Source organism: Acipenser ruthenus, chromosome 45 (assembly GCF_902713425.1).
Source record: "Acipenser ruthenus chromosome 45, fAciRut3.2 maternal haplotype, whole genome shotgun sequence".
Lineage (NCBI taxonomy): Eukaryota > Metazoa > Chordata > Actinopteri > Acipenseriformes > Acipenseridae > Acipenser > Acipenser ruthenus.
Genome location: NC_081233.1, coordinates 4,512,171 through 4,531,204, shown reverse-complemented (window position 1 = coordinate 4,531,204; position 19,034 = coordinate 4,512,171). Strand labels below are relative to the sequence as shown.

At 42.5% G+C, this 19,034-nt stretch overlaps 1 protein-coding gene across 5 annotated transcripts in view; it reads right to left on the bottom strand.

Moving 5' to 3' along the window:
• LOC131720837 (PAN2-PAN3 deadenylation complex catalytic subunit PAN2-like) overlaps window positions 1–18,727 on the bottom strand; it is a 39,582-nt gene extending 20,855 nt beyond the window's left edge. The window contains exons 1-14 of one of the 5 annotated variants that reach the window (XM_059013011.1): window positions 18,596–18,727; window positions 18,408–18,456; window positions 17,107–17,412; window positions 16,469–16,638; window positions 15,527–15,647; window positions 13,915–13,992; window positions 13,550–13,817; window positions 10,991–11,333; window positions 9,127–9,223; window positions 7,446–7,565; window positions 6,689–6,808; window positions 5,092–5,220; window positions 4,531–4,730; window positions 2,237–2,385 (exon numbers count right to left, since the gene is read on the bottom strand). In XM_059013011.1, the coding sequence (XP_058868994.1) occupies window positions 2,237–2,385; window positions 4,531–4,730; window positions 5,092–5,220; window positions 6,689–6,808; window positions 7,446–7,565; window positions 9,127–9,223; window positions 10,991–11,333; window positions 13,550–13,817; window positions 13,915–13,992; window positions 15,527–15,647; window positions 16,469–16,638; window positions 17,107–17,400 (2,089 nt within the window). In that variant the 5' untranslated portion in view covers window positions 17,401–17,412; window positions 18,408–18,456; window positions 18,596–18,727. The remainder of the gene's footprint in view (window positions 1–2,236; window positions 2,386–4,530; window positions 4,731–5,091; window positions 5,221–6,688; window positions 6,809–7,445; window positions 7,566–9,126; window positions 9,224–10,990; window positions 11,334–13,549; window positions 13,818–13,914; window positions 13,993–15,526; window positions 15,648–16,468; window positions 16,639–17,106; window positions 17,413–18,407; window positions 18,457–18,595) is intronic. The other 4 variants (XM_059013012.1, XM_059013013.1, XM_059013009.1 and 1 more) reach the window with 4 other exon arrangements.
• Between the last annotated feature and the right edge of the window lie 307 nt (window positions 18,728–19,034).

Genomic DNA, 19,034 nt, shown 5'->3' with positions numbered 1-19,034 from the left:
CAAGGCAATACCAAAGGACTTTAAGGCAGGGGTTCTCTGGGGTCCGGAAACTATTATTTCAGGAATAAACAAAACAATGTTTAACTTGAACTGCTATTTGGCATCCTTTGTTTTGTAGTGAATTCACTGGGGTAAAGCAAGTCCTACACAACTTATTCTTTACTCCTGGGATATTTTTCTATTTTAATGTTTTAATGTTTTTATTATTTTCTTCACAATTTGGAATGGCCAATTATTTTTAGGTTCAGCTCACTGCTACCACCCCTGCGCTGACTCGGGAGGGTAAAAGATGAACACACACTGTCCTCTGAAGCGTGTGCCGTCAGCCGACCGCTTCTTTACACACTGCAGACTCACCATGCAGCCGCCTCAGAGCTACAGCATTGGACAACAACGCAGCTCTGGGCAAGCTTATAGGCAAGCCAGCAGGATGCGCCACTCGGGAGCCCCCCGCACTAGCATATTGTGTATCGAGATGCATGTGATGGGCTACTTGTAAGATGCACAATAAGATCAAATGGTCTTTTAACCCTTTGGTCTTTTAAAATACTTTTAAACAGCGTGTCTAAAATAAACTGCGCGTGTGAAAATAAATTGGACCTGACGCGCCTGACACCCTGAATAAATGGACCGCTAAGGGTTAATGGACTATTTTGTTAAAGGCAAAAATGAAATGACAGGGAGCGTATGTTTTCATACCAACTATAAAACACACTTCATTCAAGAACTCCTTGGTGAACTACAATGAGCCATGCTGTGGTCCTGTATCACAATACAAACGATGCACAGCTCTTACAGTACGATATGTAATGTTGTTGAAGCGGACACCCTGGGATCCTTAAAGAAGCTGCTTGATGAGATTCTGGGATCACTAAGCTACTAACAACCAAATGAGCAAGGTGGGCTGAATGGCCTCCTCTCGTTTGTAAACTTTCTTCTTGTTCTTCTTACATATCACGTAAAGAAAGCATTGCACTGAATCATTACACCTGTAAAAGGCATGGTACAGCATATTAGAAAACGTGAAAACCCACGGCAATCTGAGGCAAATGAAACATTATAACTATGGGAAAACTGCAAAAATCACTGTGCAAATTTACTGTGGCCTTCTGATACGTTCAGACAACATTATACCTTAAAAGATGAGTTTCCCTGCAGTACAATGCATTGAGATTTCAGATACAGGCTGATCTAAAGTTTCTACTGCTGTGAGTTGGGGATATCATATTCCAATACAAAAATACAGGACAGGCAGACTGAAATACTACAAATCTATCCCAGTGATCCACCATCAACTTGACCAGGTAACCCCTTCCATCCCCTTAACACTCTGTGTCTCCTACACTATTTCCAGCTGTGTCTGCTGGTCCTGGTTTCTGTGCTATGCTTAAAGTAATGACCAGTGTTAACTTAAATCAAGTCCCCCCTAATCCTTCTTTGTTCTAGGCTGAATAGATTCAAATGTGCTTGTATTGCAGGGTACAGAACTGAACTCAGTATTCTCAGTGTGGTCTCACCAGTACATTATACAATCACAGCCTCCTTTCATTTGTACACTTGACTATCTACCCAGACATCAGGCCTGCCTATTTAATGACAAAGCTACTCATTTTAATAACCAAACAAACAAGCATTCCTAACTGTGAAATACAATGGAAATCTTATCTTTGAAAACTTTTGAAAAATCCTGCTACAAAAACAATGGTGCAGTTCCACGGTTTACAGAAGCACTTTGTCACATTTGTGTGTTTTCAGAATCAAGTTGGACCCAAGTTTATTGTCTGAACGATCCGACAGACACTCCTATACTCTCAGTAAGGTAAGCTACATAAATGTTAATCTCAAGTTTAAAGACAACCGGTTCTGCAGTGATATGGAAAGCGTATATGCAGAACTTCCGCCTCCACAGTATCCCCGTCTAAAGATCACAGTTGGATTCAAGTTCATCCAATTCATTAGAAGCACCATTTCCAAATAAAATCAAAGTTGGTTGCAATGTATCTGATGAGCAATGCAGTTGCTATATTAAATTGTCACCAGCTATGACATCAAACTAAACGTGCCACTGCAAGTGAATTAAAGCAAAATTGAACATCTCGGTTTTTTCAAAGAAATCGGATGAGTTTGAGCACGTTCACAGTTCTTCAAAGAAATCACATGGTCTGTTTTCTTTGTCTGTTGCTTTGAATAAACTGGATGAAAGTTGTATCGAGTGTAATAAAAGAATGCGGATTACCAGCAGTGCTGAGGTCTGGGTAGTGCATTGTGAAGAGCAGAGTCAAGGAGGAACGCACCGTCTCCTTCCCACAGCGACAGGTGCTGCTGTTCTCAACCTCGCAGCCAAACAGACGACCGATCACAGACTCCCCAGAAGAGCCAAAAGCACTGCAACCGAAGCACAGAACAGCCAGATTAAACACAGACATGAGCCCTGCACACACACTCCAAACACAGAGCAACTCAATTAAACGCAGACATGAGCCCTGTACACCCACTCCAAACACAGAGCAACTCAATTAAACGCACACAGGAGCCCTGCACACCCACTCCAAACACAGAACAACTCAATTAAACGCAGACATGAGCCCTGCACACCCACTCCAAACACAGAGCAACTCAATTAAACGCAGACATGAGCCCTGCACACACACTCCAAACACAGAGCAACTCAATTAAACGCAGACATGAGCCCTGCACACACATTCCGAAGCACGGTCTCACAACAGTTAAAGGAAATGTTTTTGGGGCCATAAATATCAGGAAATGGCATCTTGGATTAATTAAAATATAAATTCTTGAGTTTTATTGTCTGTTTGTTTTCTAAACCGGTAAAATCCTTTCACTGTTTTGAAAAGCACACCAACTTATCAAATTGTAACGTATACATGTTTGTTGCACTTCTCTATTTTCTACAGTGTTGGGCAGTAATGCATTACATGCAACCCATTAAGTAAATCGCATTACATTTTTGATGACGGATTCCATTTTAGGTGAAAATAGAAAGTAGTTACTTTTAGTTCTATTTAAAAAATAAGAAAGGACTACAGCTAATGCATAAAATCAGAAAGCGTTTGGACAGAGCAAGTCAAACCTGTCACACGAACGTGCTTTTCATATCATCCTGCTACAAAACGACATCACAGAACAGAACAAGTGGGTTCAATAGCTGGATCTTAAAAGAATATTTCAAGCTGCAGTCTAGTTTGGGCCCAAACTAAAGGGGCACTACTGGTAGCTCAAATGTGCAGTTTTGAAAGACACACAGACATGATTATAGCTTCTAGGGGTGTAAAGATTTATCCATATCCATGAATCGGGATGTTTTCCTTAGAGATATGTATCTGTATTGTGATACAATGAATTAGTGTATTTTACAGCTGGTATGAACAGATACTATCTCTAATTTATAATTTATTTTTGTCTTAACAAAACATTCCTTCAATAAATGATCATTTGATCTTATTATGCATCACACAAGTAGCCCGTCAGGACCATCACTTGTATCATGCATGACACATATCGTACCGCAAGCTGCACAGCACGATACCGGACACTGTGACATCAGCGGCTCCCTACACCCCTAGTAGCTTCTAGAACCGACTAGGTCTCTGACTGCTACCTTTGCCGTCATATGGGACCATCCATCACTATTTTATAAATGACACCAAAAACTATTTGTGTAGAACATGTGTGAACAGCATTTATTTGTATATGGAAATGAGTGAAGAAATATTGAAAATAAAATTGGCCTACACAGTACACTTAGTATTATGTAAACACTAAGGCAAAAAGCTATATTTCAACAGTTCAATTCTAAAAAAAACAAAAAAGGTCTGCATTCAAATTAGAAATTATTTCCTTTATTTAAATGAAAAACATTTAAAAAAAAAAAAAAGTGCAGTTCAGTCATGAACATGTTTCGCCCGTAGGATTCATCAGCGAAACATTTAACACGGCTAACATTTATGTGTCTAAATTCAAACTGTTAACATCCCTATGCCAAACACCCTGTAATCGCTATCCAGGTCCCTCCACTAGGGGCAGTGCTGTGTCACACCCTGTAACTCACTATCCCTCCACTAGGGGCAGTGCTGTGTCACACCCTGTAACTCACTATCCCTCCACTAGGGGCAGTGCTGTGTCACACCCTGTAACTCACTATCCAGGTCCCTCCACTAGGGGCAGTGCTGTGTCACACCCTGTAACTCACTATCCAGGCCCCTCCACTAGGGGCAGTGCTGTGTCACACCCTGTAACTCACTATCCAGGTCCCTCCACTAGGGGCAGTGCTGTGTCACACCCTGTAATCACTGTCCCCCCTCCACTAGGGGCAGTGCTGTGTCACACCCTGTAATCACTGTCCCCCCTCCACTAGGGGCAGTGCTGTCACACCCTGTAACTCACTATCCAGGTCCCTCCACTAGAGGCAGTGCTGTGTCACACCCTGTAATCACTGTCCCCCCTCCACTAGGGGCAGTGCAGTGTCACACCATGTTAATTGCTACCCCCCCCCCCTCCCTCCAGCTGTACCTGTTGCTGACTCCACGGTAGGCTTGCGGCCCCTCTTGCTCCTGGGTCTCCTGGTGCAGGTGGGTCAGGATGAATCGATTCCAGCTCTGGATCAGACGGCCCAGGTTTACCTTGCCTGTCTGCTCGTCCGAGTCGGCAAGGATCAGCCCCAGCGCAGAGGCTTCTGGGATTGTACGGAACGCTCGCAGGAAGTTGCTGGCCTAAAACGACGAAGAAAAGTTCTTAGGATTTGAATCCCTTTCCATGGTCCTCATTTATCAGAACTACGAAAACAAACGTACATTTACTGACGTCCTTTTTCAGCATTGGTTGCAAATAAAACTGAATATGATTGCCTATGTGACTAACTAGCCACTCCCAAATCCCAGCAGAATTCACGATGACATCACCAGGGTCACTTAAAGTGGGGGGAATGGCAGCCACGACCTTCCCGTGTTATAACAGACTCCGCACTACAACAGGTCGTTATAACAGGGTAGCACTGTATTACAAGCCCCTTTTAAACCCTTGAAAAACAGGACTATCACTGACAGACAGACAGAGACACACACACACAGGTACCTGGCAGGGGTCCCCTCTTGACAGGTCTAGCATATGAAACAGGAACCCCAGCTCACAGGCCAGACAGAACTCTTTCTGACACAGGTGATTCTGTACCAGGCATCGGATTGGCTCCAGGAAATACAGCACCTGCACACAAGGAAGTTGACTCCATGTATTTGATGGTGAACAATTAGCTAAATCTGTCATATTTCAATGCTGGATTGTGTACATATAACGAGAATTGCAGACTAGAAGTTTAAACAAGTCTAACTTCATTATAATGAACCCCCTTTTTTAATGACCCAAGCAGCAAGAACCGTTTTTTTTCAATGGAAATTAGCCCTTTTAGAACGATCACTTTTACAAAATGTACCTGGATAAAACGATCTCAGTAGTGACTGACACTGAACTTTCTCCAGCGTGAATGTGTTATTCTCTCAGTGAAAACAAAGACCTTGGTAGGCTAATTCGAAGATCAGGCTGATTCACAGATTACCTGTTGTAGTGTGAATCATGTGTGACGTATGCAACCGCTGCCATCTTCACACAAACTGCAACCATGGCAACAGGCATGAGGAGGTAACAAGATTGAAACAACGTGCATTGAGAAAAGCATGGAAAATATGCTGGGTATGTTTTCAAGAGAAAGGGCATGTAATACTGTATTCAGGATGTTAGTGTACTTTTTATTTTTTTCATTTCTTTACTGTTTTCTTTTAAATATACAGTTTAAATGTTGATCAATGTGTCTTGAAAGAATTACTGTATAAAGATGTTCAATTCAATTTGGGTGTTTCTTCATTATTCTGATACAGCAAATTGCCAAACCCATATTTTACACATACACATTTTTTTTATATATGTATGCACACACACACAATATCGGATATGTTTCTTCAACAGGAAGTGTAGCGTTGAAAAGAGTGCAAGAGACATGCAGCAGTTTTGTTTAGAATTGCTATTAAAACAATACCTTTAAATACACATTTAACAATGTATTCACCTGGATCATGCAGTTACAGCAGCATTGTAAAACAATACCTTTAAATACACGTTTAACAATGTATTCACCTGGATCATGCAGTTACAGCAGCATTGTAAAACAACACCTTTAAATGCATGTTTAACAATGTATTCACCTGGATCATGCAGTTACAGCAGCATTGTAAAACAATACCTTTAAATACACGTTTAACAATGTATTCACCTGGATCATGCAGTTACAGCAGCATTGTAAAACAATACCTTTAAATGCACGTTTAACAATGTATTCACCTGGATCATGCAGTTACAGCAGCATTGTAAAACAATACCTTTAAATGCATGTTTAACAATGTATTCACCTGGATCATGCAGTTACAGCAGCATTGTAAAACAATACCTTTAAATGCATGTTTAACAATGTATTCACCTGGATCATGCAGTTACAGCAGCATTGTAAAACAATACCTTTAAATGCACGTTTAACAATGTATTCACCTGGATCATGCAGTTACAGCAGCATTGTAAAACAATACCTTTAAATGCATGTTTAACAATGTATTCACCTGGATCATGCAGTTACAGCAGCATTGTAAAACAATACCTTTAAATACACGTTTAACAATGTATTCACCTGGATCATGCAGTTACAGTAGGCATTGGGGATGTGGGGCTCCAATCCTGCAAACAGGGTTTTGTTGTAATGCTTGAAATCAAAGTCTTCAAGACCCAGCTTGGAGTATTTAATCGTGACCTATGAAGCATAAGAAATGAAAGAATGATACTCTACTTACAGAAATACTGTAAATTGTAATAATTAATCAAAATGAAATGTTAGAGCACTTGATTGAAAAGGTTATCCTGTTAGGCCTTTCTCGATTGTAGACATTATGTACTGTACAGTGCTGAATAAAACTAGCAACTATGCTAAATGTAGTTGCTTTAAAAATAATCTGCAAAGCAAAGACATTTATTTTGCACATCATTGTAGAATGGAAACAGGGAACTTTAAACTGAATAACACACAAGACAGTGCAGTCCTATAAACACCACCAGGCACCATCAGTGTGTGGCACTGAACATTTGAACTTGTGCCTACTGTATAAACTTCCTAGCAGTTTTAAAACAGACTCCAAACAGCACAGATCACTGATGAGTACAGCACCACACATTATCAAATATATACGATTTCAATTATACTTTTTTTGATATTATTATTAAGTGTCGACCTTATCAATTGGTAGTCGATCTAGTCCTAGTGCAGATGCAGTGACACACACAGAGAAACACACAGTGACAGACACACACAGCGAGACACAAACACACACACAGTGACACACACACACAGAGTGACACACACACACACACACAGTGACACACACACACACTACCTTTCTGTATTTCTTGGGCACCATGTAGAGGTGTGGTTCTTCCTCCCTCCCAATGGGAGACTCTGGAACCTGGTTATAGCTGTCATACTCATTCTCTGCCTCCTTGGTCTTGTATGGCACCTGGAGTTTCAACAATATTATTAAGAGAGTTCATTCCAGGGTCAGTCGGAAGTCGGCCATCCAGAAAGGGGACGGAGTCACAATACCAGAAGTCATCACCTTAATGCGGTAGGTGATGTGTCAGTCATGGATTGGAGGATAAGTGATTGCACTCCCTACCGAAGGGGGCGTGACTGAGGGTACATCAGGGGATGTGGCCATGCTATTATTATTATTATTATTATTATTTGTTTATTTATCAGACGCCTTTATCCAAGGCGACATACAGAGACTAGGGTGTGTGAACTATGCATCAGCTGCAGAGCCACTTAAAATTACGTCTCAACCGCAAGACGGAGCACAAGGAGGTTAAGTGACTTGCTCAGGGTCACACAATGAGTCAGTGGCTGAGGTGGGATTTGAACCGGGGACCTCCAGGTTACAAGCCCTTTTCTTTAACCACTGGACCACACAGCCTCCCTCCATGCAATCTGTTCCTTTGTTATGGTTACGGTGTGGCGGAGTGTCCCGCCCCTATGTATTTATTTATTATTATTTATATTATTGTTTGCGGCGCGGATAACAGCGCCGCGTATTTGTTATTGTTTTTGTATTTTTAAAAACCTTGTGAGGATGCGTGGCTGATCAGCTACTGATTACTTAACTAGCTGACAGTCACGCATCCTTACCAAACGCGTGCAGACTCTGGCCGAGGGGAAATAAGATAATTAATAGCTAGTTAACCCCTTGGCCAGAGTATAAGAACCTGCAGCTGTCCGTGCTGCGAGGAGAGTGTACAGAGGAGAGTACGGGGAGTGGAGAGAGCGAGGGAAAAACAATTGCTATATTTAAGATATACTTGTTTCTGTTTATTTGTTTGGCCATCGCGCCTTTTTGTTTTGTTGTTTGTTTAAATCTTTTGTTTTGTTTATTAATAAATCCAGCTGACCGCCGTTGCGTTCAGTTTCACCCGCCCATCCATTGTTTTGGTTCTGTTACTTCCTGGTCTGTGACGTCACCACACCTCACCACTGCGAGCCATCCTGTCACAAGGACGTACGAGTGTGACTTAACCGCAAGTGTTTTTCGTGTTGTTTTTGTCTGTCTATTAATAATTGTATTTGTCATTGTTAGACGGCTAAACTACCCGGGAACAGTCTAAAATCCAGCACCAACCCTGGACTACACCACTGCACTGCTGTTTCACTAATTACTGTATAATTCACCACTTGCACTAGGAGCACTCACTATTGGACTAGTGATCGTGTGTGTGTATAAAGTGTGTGTCTTTATTAGGGTTATTTCGGGACTGAACCCCGTAGGTTTTAACTGTGCCAGACACATCACTGTGTAGGGCCAGTTACTATTATTTACAGCACAAATAAAGAGCTGTTTTTCACTGTGATCCGTGTTGTGTTGTGTTTGTTATTACTGAGCACTGCACCACCTCTACACCTGCGCACTGCACACCACTTTGCCACAATAATATAGCATCATTTGTTGACACGCAGACTTGTTACAGGGAGAAGTTTCAGGTGACAATATGGATGGTTCCCCGGCATGTATTTGCTCAGGGCCTTGCCTGATTTCGCAGTCTGTTCCTGGGATTGGGAGCATAGCCGATAAACCCAACTGTCTTCATAGTGCGGAGGATCTCAGGATCCACAGGAGGAGCGTGTCTAGGGAAGAGCAGTTTGAGAAAGGGTTAGCACAAGCTGCCATGTACATAGCTCTTACTGACTGCTAACTATAACATAAGAAAACACGTCAACATTGCATTAAACACCTGCACTGAAGAGAAAGTCTGCATGAACACTGGAAGCAGTCACTGGGTAGGCCCTGCTTCTCTTATGCTATGTGTTTGTTATATACTCATTTAAACATTATGTAATCATCTCAAATACACACTGTCAAAAAAAATTAATAATGGGGTCTCTCGAGTGGCACATCCAGTAAAAGCACTCCATGTGGAGTGCAGGATGCGCTCTACAGTCTGGACGTCGCCGGTTCGAGTCCAGGCTATTCCACTGCCGACCGAGGACAGGAGCTCCCAGGGGGCGGCGCTCAATTGGCCGAGCGCCGCCCGGGGGGAGGGAGTGTTAGGTCGGCCAGGGTGTCCTCAGCTCACCGCGCACCAGTGACCCCTGTAGTCTGGCCAGGCGTCTGCGGGCTTGTCTGTAAGATGCCCTGAGCTGCGTTGTCCTCCGACGCTGTAGCTCTTGGGTGGCTGCACGGTAAGTCCGCAGTGTGAAAAAAAGCTGACGGCGCACGCTTCGGAGGACAGCGTGTGTTCGTCTTCGCACTCCCGAGTCAGCGCAGGGGTGGTAGCGGTGAGCTGAGCCTAAACAATAATTGGCCATTCTAAATTGTGGAGAAAATAATACAAAAAATAATTAGCAACGACTAAATTAAAAAAATATATATATATAAATAAATAAACAAAAGTGGAAGTCGCACTTCAGATAGTATCTGCATTCTTGCAAGCTTTCCCATTCCCGCAAATGGTTGTTTTGTTATGGATTAAAAATTGAACAACAATATAAAGCACGTCAACCATTAGTTTTACACGACTGTGAAACTTTAATAAAGGGGAACTATGGTGAGCCTAAAACATGATGCCAAGTACAAAAACAAACTGCAGTAAAACTCTGCATTAACTGTAGCTAAACAGACTGTGAACACACTAAAAAATCATTTTATATCATTCTTATATTAAACAAGGAATCAGTACCCGTATACAAGAATGTCAACATATTTAGTCCTTATTTTTGTGTCTCTGTGACAGAGATCGAATGATTCTAGGCGTTCGTTAACCTAGGGGTCATGAGGGAGGGTATATACAGGGGTCGTAGTGTAAGTGATCTGTTCCTTTGTAAATTGTTAGAACGAAAATGTAGAAGAAAACAAAAGCTTGTGAAACCAAAAGAACGTGAGTGTTATGTTTTGTTTGTCAAAGTAAAAACTGTCCGTTTGTTATTTTAGACTACTATCCGGAGCTGTCGCTACTCAGCCAGCATCAAACCCGGACACCAGCACTTTTCTTTTGTTCACAGAGAACTGTCTTTACATCACGAGCACTAATTCACTCACTGTAGGAACTGTGTTTGTGTGCTACGTGTCAGTGTACACAGGACTTTTGGTTACGGGTCAAACCTGGGGATTACAAACAGAGTGATACATCTCAATAAACACCCTTGCACCTGTAACTCGTTGTCTGACTGTTTTGTATTCACTCACCACTTTGCCACAGTCTCTTAACAGAAAGAATTTAAGCTGTTGAAACAGCATCCCCTTTACTGTTATGTATAAGACAGTTTCCACTCATCTGGTCTAAAACTTGAGACTCCAAATTACTAGTTGTTCTACCCCTTCTATATACCCAAGCACTCCGTTTGCCTTTTTACTTTCTTCCCCACCTTGTCTTTCCCCAGTTCCCCTGGTGTTACCTGGGCTGCGGGAGAATGTATGCAGAAGCCCAGTCTGACAGCAGCTGCTCAGGGCTGCTCAGAGGCACTGGGATGAGGGAGAGGGGCAGCAGGTCGTGGTTCCAGTCCAGGTGGGGTAGCGTGTCCACCATGCAGGGCAGTGCAAACTCGGGCTCCCGTGAGTAGCTGTTGAAGGAGGCCTCGGCCGAGTCGCTCCACAGGTGCACACAGCCCCCAGAGTCTCCGAAAGCCAGCGCCTGCTTGCTGGAGGACACGTCGAAACTCATGAGCTGTCCCACCGTGTTCACATGGAACACATCAGCCAGGTTAGCCAGGCCTGTGGGCTCACAGAACTGACACTGCCCTGGGGAGAGAAGCCAAAGGGAATAAGAATCAGATTGGGAAAGGCTATAGGCTGGACTAGGGGTAGCACCGAATAGTCAACTAGAAAAATGACAGTCGGCTTTAGAAACTGTCAGACTGATCCATGCTTCAATTTCAAAGCAGCAGCAACACAGTAATGTTTTTGTGTCTTTAAAAACTGTAGTAGAGAACTAGCAACGTCAATATTTTGATTGTATTCAGCTGTTTGAATTGAAAGCAATTGTGTAGCGCACATAAATGACATTAAAACACAGTGTACATATAGCAAAGTGTTGCAAAACATTCACCAATGGAGCACCAGATATAATCAAATACATGATTTATTAATATTTACCAACTTTTCAACTAGTCAACTATTTTTAGTTTGACAATTTGACTCTGCAAATAAGTTGTTATAGGAGACTTCTTCACACAGAGTGGTGAGGGTATGGAATGGGTTACCTAGCCATGTTGCTGAACTACTGGGATCTTTAACCCTGACTTGACTAGGTTTTGAGATTGATCAGCTTCTAGGAACCGGATTAGCACTAATAGGCTCCTCCTCTTGTCCATACATTTTAAATAGCCCCTCCAGGATTCCGCAATTCAGTGATCTCGGGGGGGAAAAAAAAAATCATGGAATTTGCTCTCTCCAGCGGAATTCTCAATTTTTTGCAAAAAACCAAAATCTCAAACATTTGCTCCCTACTATCACTGCACATGTCCCTGCAGCGCATGCACTCTATTTGTATAGTGAGAAGTGTGGAGGGGTTTCAGTGCGAGCTTAATCTACATTAGCACCGAATATAACAGCAAAAGATAGGGCACACATGCAAAATGCAAGTCCCGTATTTCCAATAACTCACCGTCATAGCTTCTGATAAAACAGCAGAAGACCGTGACAACGACCATGGAAAGACAAACAGTGGCTACTGAAGAACGAAATAAGGTAAGCTTATTATTATTATTATTTTACAAAAGGATTTCATAGTTTAGTCGCAAGTTCAAAGCGTTGTTCTGTTACTCCTATGTGAAAGGTCAGAGAAAAACAATTAGGACCTTGCTTATATCCCCATGTTGCAGGTCCTGAAAGATGTCATTCTAATTATATATGGAAATACACCACGTTTTCTGTACATGGTGTAGTAACATGAATGATCCGATTACTTGGGATGACAACATTCTTGTGAAAGTCCTCTTTTTTTTTTTTATCGTTACTTTCCTGTTTGTTTTGTGGTTTGTGATGGCAGCACTTTCACATTGTGGTCTTGGTCAAAGAAACAAAAAAGCGAGTTTATCAGCCAATCAGTGTCGCCTGTCACTGTTTCCAAGCGCTTGTCACAGCTTCCAAACTATTTCTATGTGCTGTCTTGATGTGGATATGTTTTCAAACTACAACATTGTGGGGAACAACACATGTTTCTAAAAATACCGTTACATCTGTACAAAAATGCTCCAAGCCTCGTACACATTTGTAAAACCAATGCTAATTTGAATCCCAGTGCACCACTACAATCTTTTCTGCTAGGAACTTTCACTAATGTGATTAAATATAGTCATATGTTTTGGGCATAACTAATTAATTTTTTAAGAATTATTGTTTTATTGTTTTAAGAAGTGGCAACCAATAGTCAGTGCTGTAGAGTTTTAAAAAGTGAACTCTTTGCTTTATTGTATGTTTTTTTTCTTTCTTTGACTTCCATAAAATATGGCAAACATGTTTGTTCAGATTTTAGTAATGCGATTTAATAAAAAAATAATAATTTAACTGTGACTTTATTTATTTATACTCATTAACACTTTTTCATTAAAAAGTCGTGGCCGCAGAATTTTGCAGATTGCTTTTCTTGTTGCAGATTTTAGGAAATTTTACCGCAGATTCCTGTGGGGACTATTTAAAGGATCACAATGATTTAGCATCAGCCATGTTGCTTATTGCATCCCATCACATCTGTGTGTGTGTGTCTCCTACGTTCTGTCCTAAGTCAACAACTGTGTCCCTTGGTTCAGGTCTTGGTGCTGGGCTTAAAAGTACTGGTTAGGGTTAACTGTCAACCCCTTTTAAGATCTTAACGACTTCAGTCCAGTCCCCCCTAATTCTGTTCAGCTCCCTCACTCTTCGTAGCGCATTCCTAGCCCTGGCTGCTTTTTGTTGGACTCTCTCCAGGGTCACAGTGTTTGGTATCAGAATTGAACACAGCAGTGCAGCAGCATTACCAGTCTGTGAGATGATGGCGAGTCTGGAGGTGTAGGTGGGGATGAAGCGCAGGAAGAGGGGGTCCACGTGCACCTGGAGGGGGGAGATGGCCCTCATCATGCGCAGGTCATAGACCATGAGGAAGCGCTCACAGGCCTGCCCGCTCATCCTGCTGGAGAAGCCGCAGGTCACCAGCAGGTTTCCGTGCACGTCAAAGTCAGACAGGCTGCCCGAGTACGCGTCGAACTCCTGCTCCAGCGTGAAGGAGCGCAGGTCTCTCAGAGACACCTGCAGCAGCACAAACATCAAGCAGCGAGACACAGCAACATTATTGCAGAACAGCGCCCAGCTCGTAACAGCACACAGTGAAAAACACAGCAAGTACCTTTCCAGACGTGTGGCCACAGAAGAAGAATCGGTTGGAATGCCTCATGATGGCCACCCCAGGAACCTCCACAGAGAACTAGGAAAGAGAAACGAAGCAGACTGAGATCACATTAAAACCTTTATACTGTGGTTAAAAGTGCCTGGTGCTAACAAAATCATTCCAGTAAATCTTACCTAACATACTGTATAATTAGGAGTAGAATGATTACTAATTTGCTGAATGGTCAAGGTAAAAATAGTTGTCACTTTAAAAAATATTAATAGTTTATTTCATGGTGCTCTACTTGTGAATGCACTGTCTGTGCACTCTATTTTAAAACTGCTTGTGCACTTATGAATGTTCTGAAATGTCATTTATAAACCACACGCAACACAATCGTTTTCAATTCAAATGGCTGAATACAAATAAACTACTGGCACTGCTAGTTCTCTACAGTTTAAACACACACTAACATTACTGTTGCTGCTGCTGCTTTGAGACTGAAGCGTGTGATTAGTCCAACACCTGTTTCTGTGGTCGACGAATTGGTGCTATCCCTAAAATGTATTATTATACTTCGTAGGTCTAATCTTCCTACATGAAAGATGCACAAATGCAATTATGCAATGCACTGGTACGACCACACCTAGAATACTGTGTTCAGTTCTGGTCCCCATATCATAAGAAAGACATTGAGGCATTGGAGAGAGTACAGAGGAGAGCAACACGATTCATTCCAGGATTGAAGGGCATGTCAAATGAACATAGACTGAAAGAGCTGAATCTGTACAGCCTAGAAAGGAGGAGAGTCAGAGGCATCTTAATAGAGGTATTTCAAATTGTCAAGGGGTTTAACAAAAGTAACTGCTGAGAATTATTTTTCACAGGTCACAGAGAACAGAACCAGGGGCCACAGGTGGAAGCTGAAGAAGGGCATATTCAGAACCGAGGGGAGAAGGAGCTTTTTCACAGAAAGGAGGGTGAACCATTGGAACAGGCTGCCGGACAGAGTTGTTGAAGCAGACTATCAGATCCTTCAAGAACAGACTGGATGCTGTCATGAACAATACTGTATAACCCTCTCTGTGAAAATAATAAGACCTTTAGCTAGCTGTCTGGTGGAAGGGCGGTCCGTTTAGCCACGGATTCCCAGAGGTTTCATTTCCTCTACTAACCTGTTTTTTTTTGTTTGTTTTTTTTCTCTCCTGAGTGCTAACGGACCACGCTTGCATCAAAGCGAGCGAGCACAGCTGGGCTGAATGGCCTTTTATAGTTCTAGAATGTCTTATGCTCTTACTGGTGTTCATTGCATTGCCTTGAACATGAGTAAAAACTGTTTATATGTACAAAGTGTTATAGAAATCATAAATTCACATCCGTTTTGAGAAACTTGAAAACAGGTTTGGCCTACTTTGGATAACTTTCATGACCGATTTCCACTAAACATTTAATTCAAACACACTAGGAACTAAATTACAAAAAGTCTATTATGAGATTGCCATATTGGATCATCAATTCTATTGTGAGAACATTGAAAATGGAATTGGCCTTGTATACTTTTGGCTTGCGTGACAACCACTTTGCATGGCTACAGATAAGACAGCAGGCAGACCTCTCCATCCCCACTTACCTTCTGTGTCTCCTGCACAGTGTTGAGGTCGATCTGCGTCACGTAATTCTGCAGCCCTCCCACCAGCGCTGTGGTATTGTCTGTGAGGAGCAGGCTGTGCATGTCTGCAGATTCCTCCATCCTGAAACAAGCACCTGTTTATTCACTGAACTTCAGTGAACTGGCAGCTCTCTTCCAGATGAACAAGGAGGCTCTTTACTGCAGGCTACCCTCAAGTATTACAGAACAGCGAGGCATTTTAAACAGTATAGAAGTTAGAAACTTGTGCCAAAGCACTGCGAAAGGGGTCTGATGTGAAGATCCAGTGTTTAAATTGTTCTGGGGATACCTGACTGTTCCACAAGAATTATTTATTCCTTCTCAAGAACTGGAGATCTGAGCTGCACTTCATTCAACAGGAATAAGCACCAGCCAACTGATTACCTAGTCATGTAATTTAACTGTGCATCAAAAAGAGATCTGTCTCCTGCCTTCACTATGGGAGAGAACAGAGGTAAAGCCTTAAAAAACTAGCAAGTGAAAAACAGACCACGAAAGAGGAAGTGTGTGGGAGACTACTAACTAGGGAGAAAGTCGTGACTTAATAGTGGTTATCGGGATCCTTTTCAGAAAATTGAAAATGTCATTATAGTCCAACCCGAACAGGAAATCAAACACACTCCCTCCCACTGCATCACCCCTGGTCCCAGTGTTAAAAGGAGCTGGAAATTCAATGAGAAACATTTCATGCAACCGTGTAAAGCATTGAGTCTGTATCAGGATTGCAGTGTGTTAAACAAAGAGCCCCAGATTATACTAAATACATTTCACAAATGTCTCTACGAATGTGAAGTGACAGATTGGTGTAAATTGGTATTTTCACATTTTAAATACCGACCTATAGCTTTTGTAAAATCAGAGAATTGTTCAGTAAAACCCGGTAAATAAAGAAGTGACACTCACAGGTAATCGAACATGACGAGCCCCCCGCGGGTCACACATTTCAGGTTGCTCTTGGACAGGAACAGCACTCCGCTCTCCATGCTGTGGATCTGTCGGATGTCATCAGAGGCGTGCACCTGGAAGGAGGAGTAGCGGCCCATCGTGGGGCCGAAGAAGGAGGTGGCATGGCCCTGCATGGAGAGGGGAGGAGCTTGTTCACAACTTCATACATACAGGAACAGTTATCAACGAGAGGAGGCTATTTGGCCCATCAGTGCTCGTCGGGTTCCTAGTAGCTGACAGTTCTCAAAACTTTGTTAAGTCAGGTCTTACAGGATTCCAGTGATTCAACATCAATTACATGGCTAGGTAACCCATCCCATGTCCTCTGTGTAAAGAAGTGCCTCCTACTCTCAAAGTCCTCTCAATTTCCAACTGTCTTGGTTTTACTTTAACTACTTTAAAGATGTAAAGACTTCAATCAACAACATCCCCCCCCTTGTTCTAGGGTACACAGAGTTACCCTCAAGACTCCTGTCCTTCACATTATGGAGTGTGTTTGGCAGTGAAGACTCCTGTCCTTCACATTATGGAGTGTGTTTGGCAGTGAAGACTCCTGTCCTTCACATTATGGAGTGTGTTTGGCAGTGTTCTCTTACCCTGTGGTTTCCAATCCACAGCAGCTCCTCCTGCAAGTCGAAGTGGGAGGCACAGACCGGCACCCCCCCCTCCGATACCACACTGTGCAGCTCGGAGTACATGCCCTCCGGCAGGTGAACCGAGTCAGACCCCTGCACTGGCACAGGCAGCCCGGCAGGGTCGAGCTCCACACTCTGAAGCAGGGACGGGTCAAGCCGGGGGTCCAGGGACTGCTCCATGCCTGGATCCAGACTTGCGTGAAGAGCAGGGGGGTAGTCCCCCATTCCTGGGTCCAGCCCATCAAAATTCATCATCACACCCCTGTGCTGACAGCCAACAGAAAAAAGTCATAAACATATCTCTCTTTATATATACATTTTTCTAATGGGGTCATCCAGTTGATATTTTCCCAGGCTGATTATTACAGGAAACACACGCTCATTACCACCAGCAACACAGCACGACCCCACAACAACCAACAGAACTCTGGCAGGAAAAAATTGCTCACCAGAGATTATTTTAAAAAAAAAAAAAAAACTGCATGGGGCAGTGTGTGATAAACCCCACCCCTAGGGTGGGCATTAAATTATAATATCACACATGCATTATTCTCTATTTATTAAATTCCTTGACTATTTTCCTCCTTAACCCTGCTGAACGGCAAAGGCCAATGCAGCACCCCTGAAAGGTTGGCAAATCGTAGATTAGAACCCAAATCCACACTCCAGCGGCACTGCTTTTCCAGAGGAACCACAGCATGCAATACTAAGTCGTGTGATAACAAGAACTTGCTGATAGTGACCCCTAGAGCCCTACAGCACGGCCCAGGTGCATCATGTAATTATCATCTCAAAATCAATATATCAAACATACCAGTAAGCCACCACTACCCAGGTGCACCTTCAAGAACCTGAAGTCTCAGTATGCGATTTCCATATAACCTGAACCGGTAAAAACTACCCATATGCTGCAGGGTTTCAACAGTCTATAACTATCCACTGAGGTATACTGTTAGGATTGGATTACTTGTTTCACTGTGTTGTTGTACCCTGTCTACACCGTTATTTCAATGAGCCGAGTTCTACTCGTAGCGTTTCATTTCTGATTACAGCAGGGCTGGTTTTTACTTCTCATTTAGATATGTCGCATCTTTAATAAGCCAAGCCCGTCCTACAGCCACATGACTAAGAACATCGAAGAAACCCCAACACAAACTCTCTTTTTATTTGTATTATTATTTTTTGATGAAAGCAGCACTATGGATGTCACTGCAAGTCGGCGAAACCCGATGAAGTCAGATTTCACGGAATATTTAACATACCTTTTGAGCTTTGCAGGTAACTTACCGCCTGGTATTAACTACAAATAAACTTAAACATAATTAGTTAGATTTTACCACATGCGTTACAACACCTTCAAAGCTGTATTACGAGTTAAAAACAACATTATTATATGCAGGCATTTTTATAGCCCGCGTGTTAACAATAAAGCCATTAAAAGACTAATTACCGTTTTAAAAATAAAGATGATTTAAATTCAACCGCTACATGTCTCCACTCACAACAATAACAGTTAACTACTTCCGACTAAAACCAGCCTCACTCGCAACCTAACTACGCCTTTCTCTTGATTGGCAGTTGTGTTATCCAACCATACCACAGTATTGTTACTCAACTCTCATTGTGTTTCAGCGACACCCAATCAAAAATTCCGAAGGGGAGGGAATTTTGAGTCTTATTAGGACCAAAGATCTTCCATCTACACAAAATAGTCAACTCCGCCTTTTCTTGCGTCACTGTCGAACCGGTGCATCATGGGAACCCAAAGAGTTCTGTTAAAATCTGCCTCGTTTCCCATCCCAAGCCTTCTGTTTGTAAAACGATTGCATTTTTAAACAGGATTCACCTGGATTTATTTAGACACCCTCCTAACACACGCGTGTTATTAT